The sequence below is a fragment of the Cynocephalus volans genome, chromosome 2 (genome assembly GCF_027409185.1).
Source record: "Cynocephalus volans isolate mCynVol1 chromosome 2, mCynVol1.pri, whole genome shotgun sequence".
Classification (NCBI taxonomy): domain Eukaryota; kingdom Metazoa; phylum Chordata; class Mammalia; order Dermoptera; family Cynocephalidae; genus Cynocephalus; species Cynocephalus volans.
The window spans coordinates 187,113,807-187,141,756 of NC_084461.1; the positions used below are offsets into that span (position 1 = coordinate 187,113,807).

Below are 27,950 nucleotides of genomic sequence, written 5' to 3' on the forward strand. Positions count from 1 at the left end.
AGCCAGTGAGTGTCTGCTGTGAGCCTCTGCAGAAGATCTGCATTCCTCACCCCAAGGAGTTAGGGAGGTAAGTCAGACTTGGCCTTTGGGGTCTGCAATCCATCCTTGGTACCACAGACCTCCATGACACTTGTTGGCTTGGCATGGACTTTGACTGTGACCTGAGCTTCCTCTGCCTGCCCTGCCCCCTTCCAGCCCTCCAATCCCCTCCGACCCCTTCATATCACCTGGGGGCATGTGAGCCCTCTTGCCAACTGCAGGCCTCCTGCTTTGCCTGTTGTGTCAGTTCCCTACTTGTCTCCACCCCCATCTCCAATCTGGCCTTTTCCAACCTGTGCTATTTATGAGCAATACCATTTCCAGTCCTGTGAGCCCTGGCTCAGAAACCTCCAGCCACTTCTTCACGTCAACAAAGAAAAATAAGCTTCTTAGCCTCATGCCTGGGGTTCTTCCACCATCCCAGGAGCCTCCCTGACCCCTGCCATCAAAATGCGTCTTCTAATTCCAAACTACTTTAGGCATCTTGGTGCACAAGGGCTCACTTACCTGCTTGAAGAGAAGGGGTCAAATTTGAGTCATTCGTCCCCAGAGCCCAGCACACAGACGGTGCTCAATGAATGCCTGTAAAGTTTACGTTCTCAGCTCTTGTGTAATTCTGCTCCTCAACGAAGGGAGATGGGAGAGGAAGACAGCTGCAGACAATGAGACAGAGAAAGTGAACAGAACAACTGAGGGACAGAGATCAAGAACAGTGGAGACAAAGGTGGCAGACAGAAAAGGGCGAGATCCACAGACAGATGAGTCTGGAAGGAAAGGACGCTGATCCCGAGAGCAAAGGCCAGGGAACAGACACACAGGGAGGACAGAAAAGGAGAGCAGGAAAGAGTGCCAGCTAAAGTTTTTTTTCATTAAGTAAACAAGGCCCCTATGATTTGTGTTTTGTCAAGCTGAACCTTCCATATCAGGAGTTTATTTAGCTGAGCAACCCATTCTGGCAAAAACACTGGAACATGTTAAAAAGGAACAGCATGGGGAGGGGGTGGAGAGTAAGACAAAAGAAAAAGGAGAGAACATTTGCCTCCAGGTCAGTCAATGCAGTGAGACTTGGCCCAGACCTCACTGAAACGATATTCCCACCCCCACCCCCTTTGGGCAGCTTACCTGGGGCCGGTTTCAGCTGGAAGGGAGACTGCAGAGGGGAAAACAAGTCAACTCAGGGGAGGGAGTAAGCTGAGAGGGGAAGGGCCTGGGCAATTTCTGGCTCCAGCCTGACCACAAGTCACAAGATCCTTTATTAAGTCAAGGTAAGGTCGCAACCCACCTGCACACTGACCCCCAAAGTCCCTACCCATGGGCCAGAGGCCACCAAGGTCAAGGAAGTGGCAAATTGGTGTCCTCACTAGAACATGGGGTGTGAGTGGGGATCAGGTGTGGCTTTTAAACTGCAGCTCTGACTGGCCACTTGAGCCAGGCAAACGACAGTCCTGTTTCCTAGTTTGCGTGAGGTGACCACCACAACCCACAGAAAGGGTTGTCTAGTGGCTTGCCTGGCACCCAGCTGGTGCTTAATAATGGCAACTGTCACGACTGTGGAAGGTGACAGTCCTTGCCTGCAAGGGGCTCACCACATCCTGCAGTCAGGGCTACCAAGCCATACAGAAAAGGCCACAACAGGTGGTAAGGGACATCCTCGCCACTAATCTGATTTTCCTCCTTATTATAAGGCGACCAAAGCACAGGGTATTCATGATTTGAATTTTTTTTTATTTTCTGAAATGGAACCATTGTACATTGTACAAACCATATCTACTGATGGAATAAATAAGTGAAAAATTATACTGCTGTACAACACACCAAAAAAAAAAAAAAAAATCTTAAGAGGAAAACAAAAATTAGATAACGGTGAAAAAAAGGTCTTTATACCTCTAACCAGGTCCTCGGCGACAATGAACATTCCAAACCATGACACCTTTGATAATGCGAGGTCACCACCCTACACGAATCGGTCAACAGCCCTCCGGGTTTGGGTGTAAGTGCCAGCACTTTGTGGAATGTGTAGCCGCGGCTTCCCCAACTTCAAGTTTTGAGGGGAGCTAAGTTTGCCCTGCGAGCCCTTGAGGCCAGGGGGCCTGGCGTCTGCGGAAGGCGTTGTGAGCGGGTGCCCCGGCCCTGGGCCCCGGCCGGTGGCTGGAAGGTCTTCGATTCTGCGGCAGGGAGGAGCGGCCCGGCCGGGAAGGAAGCACGTGGGATTCGCAGTCTCGCCGCGGGGCAGACGACCTGGAAGGCCGGCGTGGACTGCAGGGTTGCGGGCGCTTTGCCTGGCATGGCAGCGGCGGGGCCGGGGCCGAGTGACCCGACCGCTGGCCAGTTCCTACCTTCAGGCACTTCAGAGAAAGACTACTGAGAGCCCCGCGTCACCGCGCCACTCCCCTTGCCTGCCCAGAGGCACAGGTGGCCCCCGCTGCCTGTTTCCGCGGATGCGTGGGTCTGATTCTCCTTCAGCTGTCTTGCTCCTAACCTCTCGTTTCCCCAAAAAAGCAAAGGAAATAAATATCCAAATTCATCCGCCATCAAAAATGGAGTTTTGCTGCAAAGAAAAACGTTACTCTAACTCTACAGGATCTGGAGGTAAAGCCGCCTTGAGATACGTTGAGAGGTAACGCATCTAGATGCTTCTGCCTCAAGACGCAGAACACAGTTCTCAACAGAACTGACTGCCTGAGGGGCAAAACTGATAAGTACAAGGATTTTTTTTTTTTTTTTTTTTTTTTTAAGACAGAAACATTTCAGCATTGCTAACTTCAACATCAAGATTTTCAAAGTTTTTTTTTTTTTTTCTTCCCTTATTTCAGGAGACATTTTGCATGAGGTATTTGAAATTCAGGAACATTTTGATTCTTCTTGAAGTGCAGGAAACAGATAGGCTCCCTTAAGAAAAAAAATAAGAGCCTCACCCTCAGAAACTCTTAGAAAATGGAATCTGGCAGACACTTCCCATTGTGGTCAGGAGAAAGATCCACACGTCAAAGGTGGTACCTGAATATGCACCAAATAGCCAAAAAAAACACAAAAAACAAAAAAAACAAACCAAACCAAAACAACAACAACCCCCTCCCCCCGCAATAACACAATTCAAAGGGAGTTAGAACTCCAGTGCAGTAAAGAAAGCTCAGGAAAAGGTTTAAGGTCTGAGGAGTCTGTAAATCAATTAAGAGCAAACCAGGCCTCAGAACCAATTAGGCAGTTCATCCAAGGGGGCATCTCCATTCTAGTAAGAGGAAGCTGTCCCAGCGCAGGCGGGACATAGAGGGGAAGGGAAGAGTCAGTCACTCCTTTTTGGAGGGTGTGCAAATTTTTCCAATTCCTTGGTGCCTTGTTTTTGGCCTTCAAGGCCCACCCATCAAGGCCCGCTCCCCAGTGGGGACCGATGGCATGTCCTGGGAGTGAGACACGATCCAAGTGTTGGCTCTGAGAGTCAGGACATTATGCAGAAGCAAGTGGATTTCAACTGCCTGCCACCTTGCCTCTTCCGGGGAAAGGGCAGGGCGAAGGGGAGGCAGAAGACAGCAGGTTTCCCTGGATTTGAAATCCAAGCGACGTCCCGTGGGAGAAGGGTCAGCACCAGCTATTCCTGCCGCTGGCTCCCAGCCTCCCAGCCCTGTTATCGTCCTAAGGAGGCAACCTTGCAGTCGACCAGAGAAGCCATCAGAGATCTGGGAGACAGTGGTGACAGAGGTGGTGGTGACAATGTGGAAGCAGGGTGGAAGTGCCAGACAAATCTAGGAGCTTTGCAAATCTGTCTGGGTCACAGTGGGCTTGGAAACACCCTTCCTCAAATGCCCCGAGGAAGTGAGGGCATAACTAGTGCCCTCGAGGCCAGCCCTTGGAGACTGTGCCCTGGCACCTGCCACTCCTCAGGTCCTCCAGGCTAGGGCTGACCCCACTCAGGGCTCAGGGCATGCCCAAGCCTCCTGCACCTGGAAATCAGGTGGGCTGGGGCTCCCCTGCTCTGCCCTGCCTGCTCCAATGAAGTCCTGGGGCAGGGAAGAGAGAGGGCTGGGGATGGTGGCAGCTGCCGCCTGAACAAAACAGGGCACTTTGCAAAGGGAGATGCAAAACAACCAGGAAACATGCCAGAGGTCACCTCAAGGGCACAAGGCACAAAAAAAGAAAGCGGAAGGAATCGGTGGAACAGTGAGAAGCCCCAACGTAAAGCGAATTCCTGATCGGTACCACCCTCAAATAGCTTATATCGTTAAATAGAGAAGTGGGGAAAACTACAGCAGCAACACAAATGGAATCTTGGCTTCCGAGACAGTGTGCAGACACTCCTGAGCTGTCGATCCCGCCTCCCCAGGGACAGTCACATGAAGGTTCGAGTGTTTTGCTTCACAGCAGAAAGTTCTTCAGTGTCTGAGAAGTTACACCGTTCTAGGTTTTCTTGGATTTGCACTTGGTAAACTTGAAACGTTAGTAGTTCTGTTCACACCCAAGAGGAATCGCTTGGGCAAAGTTGTTCTAGAATTAATTGCTGATGTACCTTCCACGAAACACGGATTGGAGGATTTCACTTAGTGCCTACATCTCCTCGGAGTTTTGTTGAGAGGCCTCCAGTTTCATCTTTTTAGAGGGCGGCACTCCTTCCAAATCCTTGCGGGGAAGAAGGAAGAAAAGAGAAACACAGGTTAACACTCTGGGAGAGCAGCTGAGGCCAGATGGGAGGCTGAAGGTCGACCCGGTAAGGAACCTGAGGCGCATGCGAAGACTTCAGGAGGCTGGCAGACCCATGGAGATCTTCCCACCCAAACTCCTCCTAGATTCTACAAAGCCCTGGGTCACCTACCTGGCCTCGGTCTGCCCTGTCACCCCAGGAACCTTACCCACAACACTCCCTCTGCCTCTAAGCACCCCCCCTTCACCTCACCCAGCATGAACCAGGCTTCCCTGCTGTCAGTCTTCCCATCTGTAATTAATTACCAGGGTGATTATTTGTGCACAAGTTTTAAGTTCACCTTTCCAAGCTCCAAGGCCATCTCTGGAAGGCCCAGACCCACTTTGCCACATAGACGGTTGCTCTTCCAGGGCTCAGTGCCCAGCCTAGGGTGGACCCTGAGCATCTGTTGAATGTTTGCATGCACATTATTCTGGGGAAGGGGTCCATAGTTGTCACCAAAATCTGAAGAAGTTCCATGACCCCCCAAAAAAGTTAAACAATCACTCACTCACTCGCCAACACCCAACCTTCTCAGGCATGGCAAACCTAAGCCGTCACTTGACTGTACCCATCCTGACCCATGCTTACGAGTCCTTCCTGTGTCTGTCACCAGTCCCACCATCGGCCTGAGACAAAGCTCTTTGCCAATGGCACCGTGGTGCCCCCTCTCTCTTCTTGCTTCCCCAAACCTATGAGCAAGTCCCATCATCTCTACCTCCTTGAGCCCCTCCACCTCTCTGCTCTGCCCTGGCCACACTTGGGCCACCGCCACCTCTTGCCCCCATGATGCCTCCCTACACATCACCCAACACAGTCCGAGCAATCTTCCTAACATATAAATCACTCACACAACACAAAACCCCCTGGTACTTTCCCACTGGCTTCAGATCAAAACTCTGCCTCCTTCCGAGGGCTGAGAAGGCCTGATGACTACCCCGGCCATCCTCTCCCCGCCTGGCTGTTCTTGTCCTTGCCCACACTGTGCCAGGCAACCTGGCCTCCCTTCCAAGCCTCAGGTCAACTCCTGGCACAGCCTATGCACCTCCAGCCTCAGGAACTTACCCGTCCCATCCCGGCACAGCCACCGCCACAAGACCCAACATCCCACCCAGTCTACTTCTTCAGAACAGATAAGTGCCTGTCCTGTTCTTTTAGGGCACTTATTGTGACTCTGGGACCCATCTGTGTCTGCTGTATCCTGGCCAGGCCCTAGACCCCCAGCTCCATTGTCAGCCCCACCAGGGTGGAAAAGGGACTCTGCCTGCTCCACTCTGTACCCCAGAGTGGGTATCTGGCTGAGCACCTGCTATGTAGTAGGTGCTCAGTGCTGCGTGTGAGATGGAGAACCCTGGGCCTGAGTGCAGAACATGGCATTGGACAAGGAGAGACCACAGCAACTTATTCCAGGGAAGCCTGGGAGGAGGAATCAGGGAGTCAGGAAGGCCCACCTTTCTTCCCTCGCCTTCTTCCTTATTTTGGAAGGGACACAAGCTCAGCAGATGGAATGGGAGAAAATGGGCCGCGGTGCCTGTCAGGGAATGGGTTCTTGCTCAGGAGAAGGGCCTGTTGCCCTGCTGAGCATCTGGCTTGGAGGGTGACAGGCAATGAGCCTGGGGGTGCAGCCTATAGAGAGGCGACCTGCTCTGCAGCAGGAGGGGGGAAGGGGACGGGGGAGGGAATGAAGGAAAGGGAGGTACAAGATTTGGGGCAGACGGAAAGGGGGAGCCAGAGGAGTCCTCCTGGCACTGGGGGGTGGTGGGCAGCATAAAGAATTTGCATTTTTAATGTCAGGTTGTTTGCTTTACCATAGCGCATGCTCCATCTTGCTCACACACCCAGTTCTGCAGGACAGTGTGTGTGTCGTATGCAAGAAACGATGGAAGAGGACTGATTTCAGGGCTGGGACCCCTGGAAGCAGGAGTGGAGGTGGGAAGATGTGAGAACAGGAGACCCCTGGCCTTTTCAGACTCCAGGGGAGAGCACCAGATACCCCCAGGGTGCAAACCAAAGTTCCAAGAGGCCAGGAGATCCCAGCCAACTATGTCGGTTTTATACACCATACGCAAGGCTTTGCTTTTTATTGTTCTTATGCAGATGAGCCCTGCCAGGCTATGCCTGCAGTTCTGCGACTTGCTTTTCTCATTTCACACTGCAAGAGTATTTCTTTATCAGGACCTGGAAGGGCCAACCACACTTTCCTGAGCTGCGCACTAGTCTGTTTGACACATGAACTCAGATTTATTAACCCATCCCCTTTTGAGCTGAGGTTGCAGCTGATTTCTTGCCATGGCAGACATGCTTTCAGTCAATGCCACCTCTGTGTCTCTGGGCATTTGGAGGAGGGAGCCATAGGATGAGTTTCTAGAAAGGGAGCTGCAGATCGAAGGTATGAGGATTGTGAAGTTTGAGACATCTCATCTCTGGGGAAGGCCTATTTCAAGGCTCCATCATGTGACCTGCTGAAGCCTGCCTCTTCCCTGCTTTCTGCTGACACCTGTTGTCACTTCTCCCAGGGTACCGGAAGATACTCAGCAGAGTGGAAACTGTTCTGTTAGTTGAAGTTTTGAGACCTCTGAGTCCCCACTCCTCTTAGATGAGTCTATAGGACTTAAAGGGGAAAATCTAATCTTAACTGTGGCCATGGCAACTGACACCTCAAGCATCTTCTGTGTCCAGCTCCATGCCAACTGTTTTACCCACATTCTCTTGTCGAATCCTCACCATGGCCTTAAGGCAGTTCTGTGTTCCCATTTGGGCAGCTGGATAGACTGAGGCTCAGAGAAGTTAACTGCCCAGCTACTAAGAGACGCAGCTGGGATTCAAACCCAGCCCCAACTCCAAGATGTTTGCTCCTAACCACTGGCCCTTGCATGTGCATTGACTGATTCAGACCATATTCTGACACATCATCATGACCCAGAAAGGGGTCCAAGCAGGAGGAGCTGGTCAGCTGCAAAATTCCAAAGGATGACCCATCATTTAGGTTTCTGAGGACTTGTCTTCACTGCTCTAAAGGATATTGACTTTGGGTGACTAAGACAAGGCAATGCTTTTGTGGATGATGAAGCTGAGGACCCTCCCTCCTCCTCTATCAGAGACTCCCTGAAGGTGAAGCCCCCACATCTCGGCCGTTGCTGTGGCACCCAGCACCCAGGGCACGACACAGGACAAGGCTCACATGCTTGATGGGTAAATGACAGTTCCAATTGTCCAATGACAAAACAACAAAACAAAATAACAAAACACCTTTCAACGTACCCCCGACAACCCAACGGGCTCCCGGCTGATCTGGCTGCCCCTCTGAGGCCTGGATCGAGGTACCTGAGAGACTGCTGCCATCTCTGCGGCTGGGCCTGAGTCTCCGGATGGCTGCCGCTCTCCTTTCTCTGAACTGTTCATTGAGTTTTCCATCGAAGACTGTGAATTTTGCTCGTCAGAAGTGTCTGAGGGAAAAGCAAGACAACAGAAGCTGTTTTCAGACACGTGAGCTGCAGAGGCAGATGGGCCAAGTACTAAAAATACCTGGAACTGAGTAGTTTGGTGGCCAGTGGTGTTTCAGTGCTGCGATGGGCTGGGGGACTTGGGAAGCTTCTTGTTTATTTCTCAATGATGCTGTTTTAGGCAGCCAGGCCACAAGCTGGCCCTGGGGTCTCCAACCCTCTCCTGCACACCTATTAGCAGCCAAGTGCCCTGAGAGGACTGCAAAAAGATGCTGAAGTCCCTGTGCTGCGTGCACCCAGTGCCCTCTGGTGGGCTAGATGCGCTCCAACAATCATGGCTGTCTTTTCCTTTCTCTGTTGCAGGGAGACGGCTGTCAAGGAGGTTTCACGGGTTCTGTAAAGAGCCTGCATTCTCCTCTTGCATAGCATCAGAGGTAACCGACCCTTTGTAAACATTTCTCTTAATAATATGGGTACTTTTCTGATTGTCAGAGCAATAACTGATCATTGCTGGAAACAAAATACAGAAAACCGTAAAGTTAAAATCACCTGTTCTCTCATGCCACCCACAGAGACCACCTTCTCTCCAGATTTCCCCCCAACATACATGTAATTTTTCCCTCTCCCCAAATGGGGATCACACAGTATTTTGGAAGAATTTTTTTTTTTTTTTTTTTTTTGTCGTTTTTTCGTGACCGGCACTCAGCCAGTGAGTGCACTGGTCAGTCCTATATAGGATCCGAACCCGCGGCGGGAGCGTTGCTGCGCTCCCAGCGCAGCACTCTACCAAGTGCGCCACGGGCTCGGCCCTGGAAGAATTTTTTCATGCTTTAAAAATATTCTAAATACAAGAGCTTACAAAATGGACACACAGCATTCTATCAAGCAATCACTTACGCAACAAAGCCAGTTGTTTGGGTTATTTCTCATGCCTCAGTCTCCCCACTGCTCTACCCCAGGTTTCTTTACAGGAGTAAGGTGCAGGCTGGATGAGGTGACGCAGCTTTGGAGGAGGCGCAGCAGTTTTACCTGAAGCTCACTGGGTACAGAGCCAGAGACTCACAGAGGGAACAGCAAAAACCCACCTGGGCCCTCTCTGTTGTACTCAAGGCCCCAACGTGTCATCCTCATTTTAAAAAGCACACTAAAACAATACTAAAGGACACCTAAGCAACCAAGACTTACTTTCTGGGGTTTCTGAGGCAGAAAAGTAGCAAACAGGAAAAAAAAAAAAAAAAAAAAAAAATCCAAGTTTCAGTTTAAAAACACTGTGGGAATAAGGGGACAAGCTGCAGCTCTCAGGCCCGGAGACAGACTGGGTGCAGGGGGTGGGCAACAGGGCAGGTAGGGGCTGCAAGATCCTCCTTCCCAGCGAGACTGCAGGGACGAGTGCTGTTGTTAGCAAATATCTTTGCTCCCCAAACCAGCAGTCCTGATCTCTCATAGTCGTGCCAGGAGACCCAACACGTGGCCAGGGTTCAAGTGCCAGGCTCTGATCTGGCCTTTCTTGCTGCCACAGGGTCTGGCGATGAATGTGGACTAAAATACTTCCCGGGCTTCCTGTGGGACCCTGGACTATCAGTCTCAGACTCCCTCCCCCGCCCCGTAAAAACAAGGTGACAACAGCCACCCCTGTTGACTAGCTGTGAGGATGAAATGGAACAACATGAAAAGTACCCAAACAGCAACATCCACCCCAGGTGGGAGTCACTGAGGGATTATCTACGGCATGGAACCAAACTCCCTTTAAACCTGGAATTTCCTTGACATTTTTAGTTTTACCTTTAAAACCCATGTTAATGGCAGTTCCTTGAAAAGTTAAAATACAGAATTATCATATGACCCAGCAATTCTACTCCTCGGTATATGCTCAAAAGAACTGAAAACAGGGACTCAAACAGATAATTATACATGTTTATGTTTATAGCAACATCATTCACAATAGCCAAAAGGTGAAAACAACCCAGAGGTAAGTGGACAGATGAATGGATAAACAAACTGTGGTCTATCCACACAGTGAATATGATTCAGCCATAAAAAGGAACAAAGGACTGACACATGCTACAACATGAATGAACCCTGAAAACATGATGCAGGGCTGGCTGGTTAGCTCGGCTGGTTAGAGTGCAACCTTACAGCACCAAGGTCACAGGTTTGGATCCAATATCGGCCAGCTGCCAAAAAAAGGCTAATTTTATGTGAATTCCACCTCACTAAAAAAGAAAAAAATCCCTGCTAATGTCATATTCCATTTCATAATATATGTTTGCTTAAACATAAACATGTAAAATGTTTACTGACCTAGAAAATTTGCAACCTCTGTGGCTTCGTCCCTCCAACCACAGCTCCTTCTCTGCCCTGAACAGTGGGCTCTGTGGAGTACAGGGGGAGGCAGGGCCCCAGAAATAGATTTCTAAGGGGAGGCTTAGAAATCATGAAGGCGGCTGGCACCCACAGATTCACACTGACCCTTTGCTGAGCAAGGAGATGCCCCAGCCAGAGGCTTCCCGAGAGCCAGGCCGGAGAGTTCAGTGGCAACTGGTCTTGGAGCTCACGGAGCGTTCAAGGGCTCAGGGTGCAGTCTGATTCTCTGAGCACAGTGGTGCTGGAACTCACCCAGGGGAAATTATTTTCCTGGGGCCTAAATTTAGTCCAGGGAGTTTGGACATTATGTCATTCTCTGAACTCACTCAGCAGTAAACAAGTTCAAAACAAGGTCAACAGCTGCTGGCCAACCTGCCCTGTCCCAGCAGCCAGCGCACACCCACCTGGGAAAGCCCCGTGGGTCTGTCCTGGTGCCCTTTCCTCAAGGAGCTCAGGCAGCCCTCAGCAGTGGGCAGGTGGGTCCTGGCTGAGTGATGCTGGGCTGCCATACAGGCCCAGTTGCCTGGGGTGGCCGGAAGAGGATCTGTTGGGGTTCCCACCTGGACTGATAAAGCTTTTGGTGGTGGTGGTGGGGGTAGTGATTAGCAAAATGTGCCAGTTATGGAAGCATTAATCCAAAATATAATTCTTGCAGCTGAGCTTTTACTGGCCCATTAGAGCAAAGGAGATGCAGACTCCAAACATGGGAGAAAAAAGGTCATGGCCAGAAAGAAACCAGGATGACAGAGAAGGCAGGACATGGTTGCAAAGTCGGCCCGCACCTGCCCTGGTTGCCCCGGGAATCACCCTGCAAAGAAGAACAGACTAGGAGGTACCCCAGGCTCTTCCTCAGCGCCTGGCTCTGGGTTGAACACTTTGCTGACATTCCAGCCTCCTACGCTCCTTGCAGTGACCTTACAAGGGAGGCAACTTCTACTTATCCCATTTTATTTATTTTTTTATTCGTCCCATTTTATAAACAAGGAAACAGGAAAGTGCCCAGAAGGTGACACTGCCTGCCTAAAGCCACACAGCTAGTAAGAAATAATTTTGATTTCTTTATATATTACCCAGTTGCAGGTATTCTGTCATAAGCGACAGAAACAGACTAACACACACACACTGCACAACCAGACCACTCCTTACCACTCCTTGCTCTCACCCTGGTTCTCTCCCACCTAGACAATTACAGCAGTCACCTCACTGGGGTTCCCACCTCCACGTGGCACTCCCATCATCTCTTCTCAGTCCTTCAGATCATGTCACCCAAATCCCAACAGCTCCCAGCTCCCTTCTCGTGCATCATAAAAACCAGGGTTGGTGCAGTGGCCTCACGAGCTCCCCACCTCTCTCACTGCACCTTACTTTCCCAGCCACGCCAACCGCACTCCTGCCCCAGGGCCTTTGCACTGCCCATTCCCCCGCCTGCAATTCTCTCCTCCCACACAGCCATGCTGCTCACTCACTCGCCTAATCTGAGCCTCAGCTGCTCTATGTCATCTTATCCAAGAGGCCTTCCCTGACCGCCCTATTTAAAACTGCAACCCCCATTATTTGTCAAGACTCCCCATTCCCTTTACCGCACTTTTCTTCCAAATACTAGATTGTCTGATTTTTAATTGCCCCACAGAACATGCGCTCCAAGTATCACCTTTCTTCTCTTGTCGCCTTGCTGGGGCCAGCACACGGCAGGACCTCCCTGAACACCTGTCCACTGACTGACTGGAGGCTGTTCAGAGGGAGGATCCTTGGAGCCCACCCTCTGCAGGGCACGTACCTTCAGCCCCGGCATGCTCCTTCCCATCAGCTGGGGCTTCATCCACCTTGGCTTCAGTGCCATCGCTGGGTATGGCTGAGTTGGGCTCTGGAGCAGGGCTTGAGTTGCTGCTGTTCTCTTGTTTGATAGGGGAGGCATCTGCTATGGAGCTCTGGTTGCTGTTATCATCTGCGTGGGGGGAACAGAACCGGAGAATGAAATCCCGCAGCTATCAAGGACAGGTAGGTTGGGGGCTCAGCTTCCCTATGCCTCGATGTTTGGAGCCCTACGGGATGCTCTCCCAGGAAGAGGTCTGGAGCTTCCCGCTGCTGAGACTCCAGAGCTGACCCATACCCGGGGCCTGATCTTCCCCCACTGGCTCACTGAGGAGAACCCTGTGTTTGGAGGCAGCCAGCTGGAGATGTAGCCTCACACATTTAGGGTGGGGACACCAGAAATCTTGTGTGTCTGGCTATGAAGCAACATGAAGGATGCAGCAGGGACCATGAAGCAGCACTGCCAGCACGCTCCATCTAACGCCACTGGGCCCCCATGTGATACAGAATAAAAGGGAGAGAGGAACAAGTGAGCAACAGAAGGTGGGACATTCCACAGGACACCTGGCCCAATCTCAAGTCAGTATCATTAAAAAAAAAAAGAAACAAAAAGGAGGGGGAAAGCAAATATTACTACAGATTAAAGAAACCTAAGAGACCAAACAACTACAGATGATGTATGGAAATTATCTAGATCTGGTTTTGAATGTGTCAGCTGTAACATATTTTGGAACAATGGGGGAATTTTAATATGGTCTGGATTTTAAAAGCTATTAAGGAATTAGTAGGTTTGTTGAAGTGGTAATGGTACAATGGGAATGCAGAAATGCCATTTTTGTAGCAAAGCACATCAAAATGTTGAGGTACAGACTTAAATATCATGATGAAAGGGAATTTACTTTAAAATGCTTTTACATAGGTTGCACACAACTGTCAGAACTTCCTGAACTTTACACTCTAGAGCTGTGTATTTTTATATGTAAATTACACTTCAGTTAAAAACTTTACATTATAAAAACAGATGAGGAAAATATGGCATAACGTTCATGAAAAGTTAGTAGGTACATGGGGGTTCATCATACTTGTTTACTGTTTTCTATAGTGAAACTTCTCATAATAAAAAGGAAAAAGGGAGGAAGTTAATTGGCAGCAGCATTAGAGCTGGGGCTGGTGGCAGAGCTGGGGGTCTGGGGCACCCTCCCCTCATCCTGTGCCCCCTTCTTGGACATACAGAGTAATTTTAAACTGCAGATACCCAAATGGCCATTTCACAAATAACACCACAATCTGACACTGCCTTTCTAGGCCTGCCGCACTTGGGACCAAGGCCGTTTTGTAAAAAATGAGGGGGGTGCACCACACCCCAACAGTCTGGTCCCCCACTCTGCACCAGGCCCTGAGCAAGAGCATTTACGCTTACCTTATGTAATCCTCCCAACAACCTACTGTGAAGGTGCTGTCACCACCCTCACTTTACAGAGGCTCGGAGCAGCAGGGCCACTTGCCAGCCTGGTCTGCCCGATTCCCAGCCCCGAGCTTCTCCTCCAGCTCAATCTGCACCAGGCAGTTGCGCAGCCCCAGCATGGTAAATTGGATCTTATTTTAAGTATACGCTGAGGTGCTCGTTACACAAAAGCATCCTCTTGTGAATTCTGGGAGTTTTTAAAAAAAATATGTGTGCTCTCCTGATTTACCCCCCAAGAAAATAAATCTAAACGTCGTTCCTATGCCAAGATGCATATGCATGTGTGTGAGAAGCTCCACCTACAGGCCCCACAAATGCCAATAAGCACTGTTTAACAAATTAGCTGCCTGAGCCTGGCCTGATAACCTGGTAACTAACAGGGTGACCCCGATACCTGGGCTAACTTGAGCTGAGTCATGGAGACTAAGGAGCCAGATGCAGATGCCCTCTCTCTTCATCTCCTGCTGTGCCCATCCTCCCACCTGAAGCCTTCTGGGAAACTAGCTGGGCCACATCTTTCCATGACCTTCACACGGACACATCCTGCAGCCTGACTTGGTCTTGGCTGCACACATACTGAAATGGAAATGACACTGAGAAGGTGAACATGGCTCTCGAGGACCTGGTTTGTTCAGCATTCTAGATTTTTCTGGAGTGTTGGTCCAGGCCACATACCTGGATTCTGCCTTTGAAGGACCTCAGATGCCAGCCCCAGCATCTGTGAACTTCCTACCTGGGCAAGTTACTTCCCCTCTCTGAGCCTTAGTTTCTTCATCCGTAAAATGGGCTTATTGTTAGATTCAAATGAGGCAGTGCATGAAATGGGCTCAGCAGATGCCTGTTGTGCACGTTGTGATGGTTTTGTTAGCTGTTAACATGCCAAGGCTTTTAAGGGATTATCTGATTTAATCCTCACAGTGACTTTACAAAGTAGGCATTACCATCCCTATTCTACATATTAAAACTAAACAAACCCAAAGGGTAGGGGTTAAATAACTAGCCCAAGATCACAAAACCAGGGGAAAGGTCCCGGGAGATTTGAACACTGCAGGTGGGATCCTGGCCTCTGCAGTAAAAGGCCCTCAGCTATGATGCTATGATCCAACCTAAATCCTGAGCCAGGCCCGGAGTCTCTTCAATCCCCAGAGAGAAGGGGATGCTAAGCAATGCCAGGCAGACAGGTCACATCCCAACTCAAGTATCTATTTCTGAAAACAAAACGAATCTAACCTGTGACTGTAAAGCCATTTGCAGGGTCTTTCTTGACACATTAACCAGCAGCAAAAGACCATTGTGCTTTTCTTTTTCTTTTCTTAGTACCCCAACCTAGAGAGCACTGTGCTTTTTTGAAGCCAGTTCAGCAACAAGTGAGACTCCTTGACCTTGCAGCTGGTGAGTAGTCAGTATGGGCAAATGGGGAAATCTGCCGGCCCTCCTGCCCAGAACAAGACAGCCCTGGGTCCGGAGGCATTAGAAAGTCCCACGAACCACTGCTCCTTCATTGATAACTTATTTAGTTATCTGACACCACCACGTTGTACAAAAGGTTCAGGGCTGTCAAAAGCACAAAGACATTAAAATTAGGATCAAGAGACGAAAAAGGCAGGGGCTGTAAGCGCTAGTATTGTCAGGCCAGGCAGGTGACAAAATAAGAGGAGAACCAGGTGGGCCCAGAGAGGCCGTGCCCTCCCTGAGGGACAGCTGCTTCTGTGGCCACTGCTTTGAGGAAGCACACAGCACAATAATGCAGGTTTCCTGATTTATAAATATCGGAAGCTTAACTCAATTTTTCAAAAACTTCAGGTTTGAATCTCTGATGTGATTTTCCTTAGAGGGGTGGGGATGACCAGGAACGGACACCAGGAGGACTGCTGGGAACACTGTGTGTTTTGACTTGGGCTAGTCACCTACGTGCAGTTCATGAACATTTCATTGAGCTGTACCCTTAGGATTTGCATCTTTCCTCTCAACTAAAAAGGTAAGAAGAGAAATGAACACCACAATGTGAAAATGGCAGCAGGCTGGCTAACGCACATCACCAGCCTGGATTTGACTGGTGGGACATGGGCTTACAACTTTTGAAATAAGACAGTGGGGAAAGTTCAGCTGTTGACATGCTTTGGAGCTTCCCAGCAGCCAAAGCAAAATGGGAAAAGGAAAACATAACCATTTACATGTATGTCAGGCCTAGGTGGGAAAAAGGAATGTACACCCCCAAAAATCTTCCTGGGTACATGGGGCTGACAGAAATATCTCCTGTGAGTTTTTTGTCACTGGGTGAGGAGAGGGTCTTATTTTTACGTTGTCTGGCTTATTTTATGTGTTTTGGCTTGGTGCACCAGGAAAAGAAACTTCCTCTCCTCTCGTGAGCCTTATCCTTGGCACAGAGGCCTCCCAGTCCTGCCCAGCCCTGCTACCCTTTGCCTGGAATGTGAACAAACCTGCTGGAAAAACAAAACCCAACTCAGGGCTTTGCCACAGCCCAGGGACCTGGCTGGAGAGGCTGCCGGCCAGCCGCGGGGAGCTCACCGTGCATGTCCATCATCCCCGGGGAGGAGCTGTTCTCCGGAGTGGTCACCTCTGAGCCACACTTCTCATCTTTGCCTTTTTTCTTATTCTTGTTTTTCTGGAGGGGAAAATGGAGCAGAAACCAAGTCACCAAGATCGAGTGTGTGCTTGTGCCTGTGAGCCCCTGGGAAGTGGTATGAATATTTTATGCCATCAATTCATCTTAGTGCCCCCATGCCTCTGGAGGGTTTTCCTTGGCCTGAATTTGAACGTGTCACATTAGGGGCCACGCTCTGGACCTCACCCACTTTGGAATCAAGGAGCTCCATGAAGGGGAGGCTTCTGAGCCTGGCCCAGCCTCAGCACTGTGGGCAATAAACCCGCCTATTTGTGGGTCCATCACCAGCAGGCATGCAAACATCCTGGCTGGCAGGAACCACCTCCTGCTTTAGGGAGAGCATCTGGAGAAAAGGCCACAGCCACCAGCAGCCCAGAGCAGGCACAGTGATGCCAGGGGAGCCACGGAAAAGACACGGGTCACTCACTTTCACAAGCCTCAGGCCAATTCTCCCAAAGTGGAGTCAGCTGACTTCCAGCACCAAAATAGCAAAGGAGTTAAGGAGGGAAAACCCAGGGAGGAGGAGGGGGAAGGGGATGGTTTTCATGTGCCATTTCATTTTTCATGATGGGAACAGAATCGTGTTGGAAGCAACCTGTGTCCATCAGTAACTGATGGTACATTCATTCAATGTAATACAATGCAACAATTACAGAGAATAGGGCAGCTCTTCACGTACTAATATGGAGTAATCTACAAAAATATTAACATTAAAATACCTCAATATCTCCAAGATGTATAAAAGAAAGGTGCGGAACACATGAATGCCATCATTAATGGCAAGGAAAGGATAAACACGTGTATATTTCTTTGCATTTGTGTTTATGAGCACAAGCTCCCTCTGGAAGGATAAACAAAAACTGGTAAAGTTGGTTGCCTCCAGGGAATAGAACAGGGGTGGAGGGGAAACAGGCAGAGATGAGAGGCAGATTTATAAAAAGATATACTGTAACAGTAACATCTGAAGAATACACAAACCCATGAGATTGGTGGTCAGCAGGGGCAGAGGGAGGGGGAAATAGGGAGTGACTGCTAATGGATATGAGTTTTCTTTTGGGGTGAAGAAAATGTTTTGGAATTATAATGGTGATGGTTGCACAACTATGAATATACTAACACGGAACTGTATACCCTAAAAGAGTGAATATTATGGGATGTGAATCATCTTAATTAAAAAATTGTTTTTAAAGTAATGTTCAAATTTCGTAACATGTTTAATCTACTGTTTGTTTTTTGCAGCTGGTGAGTAAAGCAATCCAAACCCTTGACCTTGGTGTTAACAACATTGAACTCTAACCAACTGAGCTAACCAGCCAGCCCTGTTTTATCTATTTAAAAGGATGAAATTTAAGAGTTCTAAAAAAAAAAAAAGGTAAAACCATACAGTAATTGGGTGTTTAAATAGAAAGCTATCCCTACACAATGCAGATTCCCAGACCCCAACGTTCAGAGATTCGGATTAAGCTATCTGGGGCGGGGCCCAGGAATCTGCATTTTATCAGATGGTTCCCAGGCATCGCACTAGAGGGAAAGAGGGGTGGGGGAATGGCGCACTACACATCATAGCTCAGACATGAAAAGGGAATTAGGATTTCTCGAGCACTGTCTGCACAGGCGGCACTGTGCTAAGTGTTCTCCATGTGATATATGAGTACTGCCTCGGCTCTGTTGCAGAAACCCATGAGCTGGATATTACTGCTCCACTGCACAAAAGAGGGAACTAAGGTCCAGCAAGGTGGGATCACCTGTCCAACATCATAGATTAATCAGGAGTGGTCTGTCCAACTCCAAATCCAATGCTCTTTGCCCAGCCCAGAGTTATGCTGTCTTCCCGATGGCCCATATATTACCTTCTCTCCTTGATCATATTCCATTTGTCACTTCCCTGATGTCTGTTTCATGCTATTCTATAATTATCTTCCCCCAACAAGATTAGAAATTCCTTGAGAGCAGGGACCACGTCTTCTCAAATGCAACCGGCATTTCTACAACACCTAATGATGTGCAAGGCGCAGACATGGGCCAGAGCCAGGAGCTGCCTTCCAGGAGCCTGGCTGCTCTGCTCTTGCTCCGGAGATGCAGAGACAGACCAAGTGTCGGTCCCTTTGGGGAAAGCAGTCCTAGTAGCTCCATGAGCCCAGGCCAGAGCTAGAAGGGATGAGAAACATCTAAGTTCTCAGCCCAGCACCAACCCACCTGGGGTGAGCATGTGATCACAGTGTCAAGAACAGAGCCTCAGCCTTGGCTGGAGACCCAAGACTCACGGGGCAGGTAACTGTAGATGGTGGAGAAAGGATTAGCCCCTGTCTCTATAGAATCGAGTGTTCCCACCCAAAACTCACCAATCCTGTCTATGTCACTCCCAGGAGTGACTGGAGCCATGTGGGTTACTTTTGAGTCATCTTCCTGGACGGGAGGACTGAGTTTGGCTGAATAGGGAAGGCAGTCCAGGTGGCGGGAACAGCCCATGCAAAGGCCTGTAGGTGGGACTGTTCTGGATTTTGATTGGAAATGAGAGTAGTTTGCCTGGGGTCTTTGGAGGTAACTGGCCAGGGAGCCACCAAGCTAGAAAACCCAGTCTTGGATGTGGGGCAGCTGTCTGCCATCAGTCCCTCCCTAAGACCCAGCACGGTCACTTGAGCTCCCTCTAGTGGTCGTAGTCAGCATGGTTCCACCCCTCCTGGAAGCCTCCTGGCGCCCCTCACAGTGGCCCAGGCATTCCTGCATTCCCGCACCAGGCTCTCTCACTCCTGGAGCCACCTCTCACCAGCAGCTCCAACCACCAGAAAGCTCTCAGGGAGCGGAAAGAGAGTGCACTTTGGAGTTAGACAGACCTGAACTCAATTCATGGCTCCGACACTAGCTGTGTGACTCTGGGGAAGTGGCTTCACCTCTCTGAGCCCCTGTCCTCAATTGGAAAGAGAAGATTTCAAAAGATAACTCCACAGACTCAGTATGAGAGATAAATGAGGGAATACACGTAAAGCATGAGCACAGGCTTGGCAGATGGTCAGGGAAGCAGGAGTGGCTATAACAATGGCAAGGGTTTGCCTGTCTGTGGTCACCACCATGCCCACCCCCAAACCCTGGGGTGGGGGGGCACCTCTGTACTAAGGCATTTCCCCACTGGAAAACCATGGGGCTCTCAGCCCAGAAGACACAACTTGCAGGGGACATTCCCTACCTCTTTGAGGGGCAAACTTTGGGGCTGGACCTTGGAGACACGTGGGGACAGAGGTCCAGCAGGCTCTCCAAGCCTAAGCTGGGTCCTTCCACTTCCCAGGTGACCTTGGCCCCAGGGTCCCATGATGGCAAGTGGCAGCAGACAGCCCCCCACAGCCCCAGCCCAGGGGACCAGCCCCACATACTCACATCATCAACCTTAGGCTCCGTCACAGGGACCCATTTGTAGATTCGTAGAGATGTGTCACCAACAGTCACCCACTTCTTCTCCCTGTGGAGGATGAGGAAGAGCCCATTACAGGGGCTTCTGGGGCAGGACACTGCTCAGTCCAGGGGGCAGGACAGGACATACTCCCCTGGGGCACTTGTGACGTGTGGCTGCTCAGCCCAGGGGCTAACAAGCTCCAGACCACCAGGTGTGGATTTAAAGCCCAGCTTTGCTCCTCACTGACTGGGGCCCCCTGACAAGTCACTTCACCAATACAAGCCTGTTTCACAATATGTTAAACCACATAGGGTCATCCACCTCTCCAGCAGTCTGTTGCTGGAAGGAAATGCTTGATAAGATCGAGGGCAGGGGGCTGTGGTGCCGAGGATTCCTGTGGATAAAGGGAGTTGGGCCCAGTTCCTCCCATATTACCGCCAACGCCACAGGGCCACCAAGCCGGGCCACCCACACCCCTCCGGGCAGCTGAGAAGGCTTCAGGCCTGGGGTATTTCCTCCTGCAGTGTGGGGGTCTTCACCAAGTACATCAGGGCTCATCCTGTCCTCTGGGCAATGCTTCTGAGGCCAGGGCAGGGGAGCAAGAGCAGACAAGCATGAGGAACACTGCACACTCTTCTGGGCAAACCCTGGCAGCAGGATAGGGCAGCCAGAGAGCAATGGCCTCAGCTTGAAAAGGAGGTCCCCACAGGCTGGCACTGAGGGGCCATGAAGGGGAAGCACAGCTGGACCCCTTCCTTCTGCCAGGACTCCTAGTGTCCCTGTGTCTGCATGGCTGCCCCTAGCTGCATCTAAGCTCCTGGAGGACAGAGTCCAGACCCCCTGCTGCTGGAGGCAGGTTGACGGACAAGAAGGTAAAGGGGTAACTGGTTTTCACTAAAGGTGACAATCTCCACCCTCTCCACCACTCTGCTCCAAGCCGTCGTCATCTTGTAGATTACTGCTGCGGCCACCAAACTTCCACCTAGACCCCTGCAGTCAGACTGTGTCATTTCCTGCCCCAAACATTCAAAGGCTACACACCTGAGGGGACTGAGGCTTGGGGAGACAGAGGCAGAGCTGGGATTTGAGGCAGTGCTAGGCAGTTTGGGCTCTGGAGCCCAGGCTCCCAACGCAGGCTCTGCCACCTCAGGAGAAGTGGGATGTCATTGAGGATCCGCTGACCGCTCAGTGTGAAAACAGGCTGATTCAAGGGACCCGCAATGGGATGTAGGGGCCAGACATGCACCTGGTACAAGTGGCACAGCCACCAGTCCTCAGCAATTTTAGTGACAACAGTTCCACCAGAACTGAGAATTGTGTGGCATGAGCACCTCTGTCTGTGACCTGCCTGCCACCTTTTTTGGCCTCTCCGCCCAAACTCAGCCTTGGGTCAGAATTCTCCTCCTGGTATGTGGCCCTTATGTGCTGTTGTGACACATGACCACAGGGGCTTCTGAGTGCCCAAGCACACTCAAAACCAGCTAACCAAACCCACAAACACCTCCACCCCAACACTGCCTCCTTGGGTCCCACACGTTCCCTGCCGGAGGAAGGGAGGGCCTGGCACTATTATATTAGTGACCGTTTCTAGTGCTTTCTATGTGCTAAGCACTGTATGTACTTGTTCTAATCTTTACATAATTTTTGTGGCAGGAAGTGTCACCTTCCCCATTTGACAGATAAAGAAACTGAGGCACAGAGAAGCAAACTCATTCTCTCCGGAGACAGTATTCAAACCCTTGATGCTGCACTCTTTTTTGGAGCAGACTCTCTGGACCCCAGAGCCCTACCCCCTTTAATCCAGAAGGAATGAAGTAAAGGCAGGTATCAAAGTCACCTCCTACCTCCTGGAGGCAGAAAGGATAAGCCACAGTCCCAGTCTTTCACCACCTCCATTCCAAATAACTAGAGGTGCCTGGAAGGGACAGGGATGTTCCCAGGAACAACCTCATTGACAAGTTGAGCAACAATCACAATAGCCATTGTGTACCCAGGACTTACTACATGCCAGGCTTCACACCAAGCACGTTATTACGTGCCTTCTCTCTCTGAGAATGCCCACAGGCTATGACAGAGGAACTAAAATGTCACCCCGTTTTATAGATGGGGACACAAAAGGCCCAGAGAAGTTATACCACTAGTTCACGGTCACACAGACAGTTAAGGGGCAGAACAAGGAGTGGACACAGGCTCTGACTCTAGAGTTCACCTTCCGCTAATCTATTTCCATGAAATCTAAGAATCCATTCTAAGAAGCACATGGGTAACAGAAGCTGCACAAAGCAGCACAAATTGCTAGAATCCCATGCAAATGACCAAAGCCACTTACTTCTCACAAGCCCTCAACTAGCTTCCTTGTCCTGGGCCCTGGTAAATCAACAAATTCAGGGTTTGATTGTGTTAGGAAAAAAAAAAAGTAACTGACTTGCAACACACAGGACACCTTTCAGGGCAGAAAGTGTGCCAGAGAGCTGAGCTCTGTGGGCCGCTCCTGAGCCAAGAGGAACGTCTGAAATTGCAGATGCTTCCCAGACAGGCTGCGGCCACAGTGGGCCATGGCGCTGGACAGTGCCGGGTTCTCGTGCCTCCCTCTGCCCCAGCTGGTGTCCTCTGCTGAGTCACCAAGTCACCCCAGAGACTGGAAACCATTCTTCAGCCGCATTTCTAGGTGTAGACATTGGGACAGAGGCAAAAATATTAGGAACTTGACCCCTGGACTGGACCTCGGGACCGTTGCTTGGCCAGCAGCCACCCAGGGAAGGAATGCCAGGCGGACAAGATGGGATTTCACAGGCACACAAGTGGGCGCAGGGGCTTAGAGCAGCTGAAATTTCCCACAACAGCCCCCCACGCCTATCACCCCAGAACACGCAGCTACCGAGGGTATTACCACCTCCCCCAGGAGGGTATGAAGCTGCGCCCATCACCTTACATCCGGGGAGGCAAACGAGTTGCCATCAGGCTTGTTTTGTTTGGCCCGCACAGTACTTTAAAAAATTTGAATCTATTGCTAAACTAAATTTAAAAAAAAAAAAAAATCAGACTTCCCATAAAAATCAAGATTTCCAGCTACTCTTGAAAACACAATCTGGGCCCACATGCCCTGAGCAGCGATGGCTTGCTCCAGTTGGCTCTTTGGTTCCCTCAGATCCCCTGACTCTGGCTACCTGTATGCACCAGGCTGGGGTTCACCATGACCACCAGGCCCCTGCCAGAAAGCTGCCCCTGAGCACTCCTGCCCCAATGGCTCCTGAAAACTGCCTGGCTTCAGTGCCTCACTTTCCCCCATCTCACTTAAGCTCCTGGGACAAGAGGACAAAATGAGGTCCCAGCTGAAGGAATATAGCCCCAAATGCTCCTCCCTAGCATGGGCTCCTATATAAACTATAAGCACCCATCCAGATTCTCCAGGCCAAGGCCAATTCCAATGTTCTCCTGGGTCCAAGTCCAGGAGCTAGCCAAGAAAACCATCTTGGGGTCATTCACCGCCCAAGGGGACCCTGCTGACTCCTTCAAAAAGAGCTCTAGATATCTCGCTTTGTATTCACTCCCCATAGCTAGTTCCTGACACCCTGGGAGGCTTAACTGTGGTGGGCCACATCCTAACTGGCCCAAGTCCACTTGGCCTGTCGGGTGCCTGGCAGGAAGTCACTTGCAACAAAACCCTCAGAGGAGCCAAGGTGAGACCCCAGGCTCAAACCTTGCTCTCTCCCAGGGACAGATGAGAAGTCCTCCAGGAACAGGCCTCTCTCCATCCTCACAGCCAGTCACTAAGGGAACCCTCAGATCAAGTGCGGAGGGGGTCCAGACCTAAGCCTACTTCACAGCTCAAACCTTTGTCTCCCTCCTACCCAATGACTCCCCTTCCCTTTCTCTTCTCCACCACACAGGGCCAGCTAACCCTGGCTCAGTTTCCCAAATAGGGACCACCATTTTGTCTTTCCTTCAGCCATCTTCTGGCTGTCTCACACCCCCACAGCCTGCTGTGCTGGGACACCAGACAGAGAGGAGAGGAGAAACAGCGGCAGCTACAGACAGGGAGGCCACAGCTAGTTACAGGCTTCTTCTGGGGGTGGGGGAAGGGTATGGGTGGCAGGGGGGCACTTTTAGGGGTCACTGGGGCTGAGGAGAAATACCACCCTTGCCTTACAGGCTGAATAGTATGCCAGATACCTTGGCTCTCCTCTGGATAAAACAGGATGCCCGATTAAATTTGAATTTCAGATAAACAGGTAATTATTTAGTATAAGTATGTCCCAAATATTTCATGGGACATACTTACACTAAAAACCATTTATTTTTAAAAATTATTTTGTTGTTTATCTAAAATTCAAATTTAACTGGGTTCGTCCTGTATTTTTATTTGCTAAATCTGGCAAGCCCACCTCCCAGCCAGTGATGAAATGCACACTTAATGGCCGCGCGGTTAATAAACAGCCCAAAGCCTCAGGCGCTGACTGGAAGACCCATTGTAAAGACACAGACCAGCTTCTCAGGGGCTGGACAAAACTGCACCATACAGCCAAGCCTTTTGCTTAGAAGGGGTCAAAAACAAAAAAACAAAACAAAAAAAACTCCATATACACAAAGCCAAGTTTCTACAAAGTCCACCTGACAATGATGACATTTAACAAGTGCTCTTGTGCTCTGGGCGAGGTGCTTTTGGAGACGTGACCTTACTCGTCCCTTGTTGCCATGGTTAGAGAAGTTATATGGTTTGCCCAAGGTCACAGCAAGGAAGTGAACTGGAAGCACAACCATGAGATTCCAAAACTAAGGTCTTAAGAGAACATGATGCGTTGTTTCCCAAAACACAGGGAGGAAGAGAGACACACGCCCCCACCTCAACCACAGGCCTGGCTCACAGTGGGCTCAGCAGGATAGAAGGCCTGCAGGGTGGAAAGCCCCATCTCTCCATCTGCCCTCCCTGCAGAGCAGCTGGCAGCCCTACAGGAGCAGCTGTCAGGGTGCAGGAGCCTCTGCCGCCCGGGAACCTGAGGCAGAAGGCCCCACCACGCCTCTCAGAGCAGAGAAAAGCAGCTTGTTGGGCCCCTTTCTAACCTCCAGGCCAGTGACAGAAGGGACTCAGGCCCAAACACCAAGTCTTTCTTTGCACAGGGGCTGAGGCGGGGACGGGGACAACTCCAACCTTCCCACTGCGAATCCCACAGGAGAAGGGGTTGTGGGTTGTTTTCCTGTGTGTGTGTTTTGGCCTGCAGCTGTTTCTGCCATTTTTAAATGGCTCCAGTCGGCACTTGGCGTCCTAAGCTCCGGGGGAGCTCTCACCGCACCGAAGCCTTGGATCTCAACTTTGGAAAGCCTCCCCTTCTCACGGTTCTGAAAATTCTTTGTCCCATTGGAGCCAAACCCAGCCCATGGCCGGGCATCCGGCCATCCGCAGACAGCCCTTTCCATAGGAGGCCCGGGAGCACGTGGACTTTATTGATTTTCTTCTTGCCTTTTTTGTTGGGTTTGACTCAGAAAGGACAGCTAACTTGTGACACCGTCAGACCGGAGGCTCGCCCCCAGTGGTTTTTAGAGACCCAGGCGTTACTCAAGAAATCACACCCTCAAACATAAACATACCCTGCCATGGGGCCGGCCCAATTTCCAGACTTTAAATAAAGGGTCTGGACGAGCCCGCGGGCGCTGACACTCGGGGACAACGTCGCAGCTGCTCCTCTCCCTCCCGGACCCCGGTGAAGCCGTGGGAAAAAAATAATAAAGTTGAAATCGGGGAGCTGGGACTTTACAACAAGTCTGACCTAACCTGGCGATCTGAACGCGCCTCAGGCCTGGCCCTGGGGCCGTTTCCGAGTCAGACCCCGACGAGGCCGTGGAAATGTTCGATCATATTACTATCAAGGCCACGCCGAACAGAATCTAATTTGGGCTCGAAACACTCACGGCCAACACCGAATCTCCCTTTCCCCCCGTGCGGAGAACAAAAACAACGGCTCTCTCCGCAAAACAAACACGAGCTCCTGGTTTTGGAAAGACAGACGCGGCCCACGACCGGTTTCTGGCCAAAATTCTCGGCTCCCTGGAGCCCCCGCGCCGGGACGCGGGGCGGAGCGGGGTGGACGTGGTGCCCGCGCCCAGGGCCCCGCGGCCGCCCGCGCCGCTTGCTCCCGGCGCTCGCCCCCGTCTTTCTTCCTCGCCGAGAGCCCTCGCTCCAGGCAGCCCAAAGCGCTAAATTTAAACGGCTCGCGCTCTGCAAACTCCGCAGACTCGAGGGCGCCGGGCCTGGGAGGCGGGGAGCGAGCGGGCGGGCAAGCCAGCCGGGCGGCAGGGGGGAGGGCGGCCCGGCGCGGGCCGGGGCTCGGGGGCCGGCGCTGCGCCGCCCGGGGCGCGCGGGGAGGAGACGGCGGCGGCCCGCTCGGTGCCTGCACAATGGAGCTCGCGCTCTGCCCGCCGCCGCCGGCATCACGGCCCCGGCGCGCGGGAAGCCGCTTTCATGTGACTTGCACAAAACGAAATGGCTTCTGGGGCCGGCCCCAAGCCCCCCTCCCGGGAGCCGAGCGCCGCGGCGGGGGCTGCCCAGCGCTCCAGCCGCCCGCCCCGGGAGCCCGCCGCCTCCAGGTTGCCGCCGCGCCAGGTGGGCGACAGGCGCGAGCGCACCTGGGCAGCGGCCGCGGCCCCCGCCTGGCGCAGGTGACCCGGCTCGCGCGCCGCCCGCCCGCCCGTCCGCGCCAACTCCCGGGCCCGTGGCCGGGCGGCTCGGGGCGCTGCGCCCCGCGGCTTTTTGTATGTGGTCTCGGGCTCCTGGCGGCCGCGGCGCCGAGCAGCGAGCGAGCGAGCGAGCAGGCGCCTCCGCTTACCATTTGCGCACTTTCTCGATAGCCGCCATGACCCTCTTGATATCATCTTTGGCCCGGCTCCTGGTCTCGGCTCGAACCGACCTGCCCGACATGGTTCTGGCGGGGAGAGAGAGGCTGGGGGAGCGCGCCCGCCGGTCCTGCTAGCGCTCCGCGGCGGCCACACTCGCGCCGCCCGCCCGCTCACTCACTCACACACACTCTCTCACACACACTCTCACACACACACACACTCTCTCACACACACACACACACACACAAAGCCTGCTGCCGCCGCGCGCCCGGGGCCCAGTGCGCAAGCGCCGGGCGGCAGCTGCACCGAGCAGGGGGAGCAGCGCCGCCGTGGCCGCCAGCAGTGCGGCCTCCGGGCACCGCCGCCGCCGGGCAGCGCCCCCGAGTCTCCCCGCCCAGTCGGTGGTGTGCCTCGGACCCCGTCCCGGGGAGGCGGCGAGGGGCGCCCAGCGACCCCCGGCTCTGGGCACGCGGCGGGGCCGGGCGGGAGGACGTGCGCGCGTACACTCACGCGGAGGCCGCAGGTGCCGTGGGGTCCCCCGGGGACGGAGGGCTGGCTGGGCGGCCGGCCGTGGAGGGGCGCATTCCCTGGGAGCTAGCTCCGCTGCCCGTCCCCTGCCCCGGGTTTGTGGCAGCGGGTGCAATGATGCAAGTTTCCTATGGGGCTCTGGACTTCTCAGAGTTGAAGGCGGCGATTCGGGACGCGAGGTGCTCTTGGAAAGAGTTGAGAAACACCGAGCTCCGCTGGCCTGCGTGCTAGGACGTCGCGTCCCTCATGCTCCGTCCTTTTGGAAAACTAAGGTCATAGGCAAGGTGCCTGGAGCTCAGTGGTTACAGGGACTCTTCCTTTTCCCACGGAGATAAGTTGCCCTGTCATAAATCGGGTCAGGGAGCCCTCGCTGGGCTTTGTTGGAGGACCAGTTTACTTTAAGCCACTCTTGATTGAAGCACCAGGCTCAGACCAGGTGCTGTTACCACGCGAATGACCTCAGCAGGTCAAATGGACTGGTCCGACACACAAGGAGGACTTTTGAGGGTTGTTTCCTCTCCGTCAGGCCTCAGGACAGAACTGCGGGAGGACTTTCCAATTATCAGGATAACCCAGGGGCCACATCTTTGTGTTCAGCTGCAGCTAAACAACTTGACCAGAGCTGATGCGTGCCCCACATGGATGCTGGGAAAAGCAAGAGGGATCCCAGTGTGAGCAAACCCAGTGCCTGGAGATAAACCAACCCAACATCAGTCACTTCACAGGTGGGGAAACAGTCCCAGGGCAGTTCAAGGTTGCAACCATAAGCTATGTCTTTGACT

General features: G+C 51.9%; 1 protein-coding gene and 1 long non-coding RNA gene across 3 annotated transcripts in view; one reads left to right on the forward strand and one right to left on the reverse strand.

The window, feature by feature from the left end:
• Nucleotides 1-1,743: 1,743 nt before the first annotated feature.
• On the reverse strand, nucleotides 1,744-27,296 carry BCL7A (BAF chromatin remodeling complex subunit BCL7A). Of its 2 annotated transcripts, none has more exons than XM_063085274.1 (7): nucleotides 27,151-27,296; nucleotides 26,631-26,726; nucleotides 19,794-19,875; nucleotides 16,325-16,421; nucleotides 12,296-12,463; nucleotides 7,973-8,157; nucleotides 1,744-4,650 (listed from the first exon to the last, which is right to left on the reverse strand). In XM_063085274.1, exons 1-7 carry the CDS (start codon nucleotides 27,222-27,224, stop codon nucleotides 4,579-4,581), a joined length of 774 nt encoding a protein of 257 aa, XP_062941344.1. In that variant the 5' UTR covers nucleotides 27,225-27,296; the 3' UTR covers nucleotides 1,744-4,578. The 2 variants fall into 2 exon arrangements, with proteins under 2 accessions (XP_062941344.1, XP_062941345.1); XM_063085275.1 differs by having other exon boundaries at nucleotides 8,036-8,157; nucleotides 27,151-27,294.
• Nucleotides 26,930-27,950, forward strand: part of LOC134369116 (uncharacterized) — a 28,216-nt gene continuing 27,195 nt past the window's right edge. The window contains exon 1 of the long non-coding RNA XR_010022590.1: nucleotides 26,930-27,893. This is a non-coding gene — a long non-coding RNA (uncharacterized LOC134369116). The remainder of the gene's footprint in view (nucleotides 27,894-27,950) is intronic.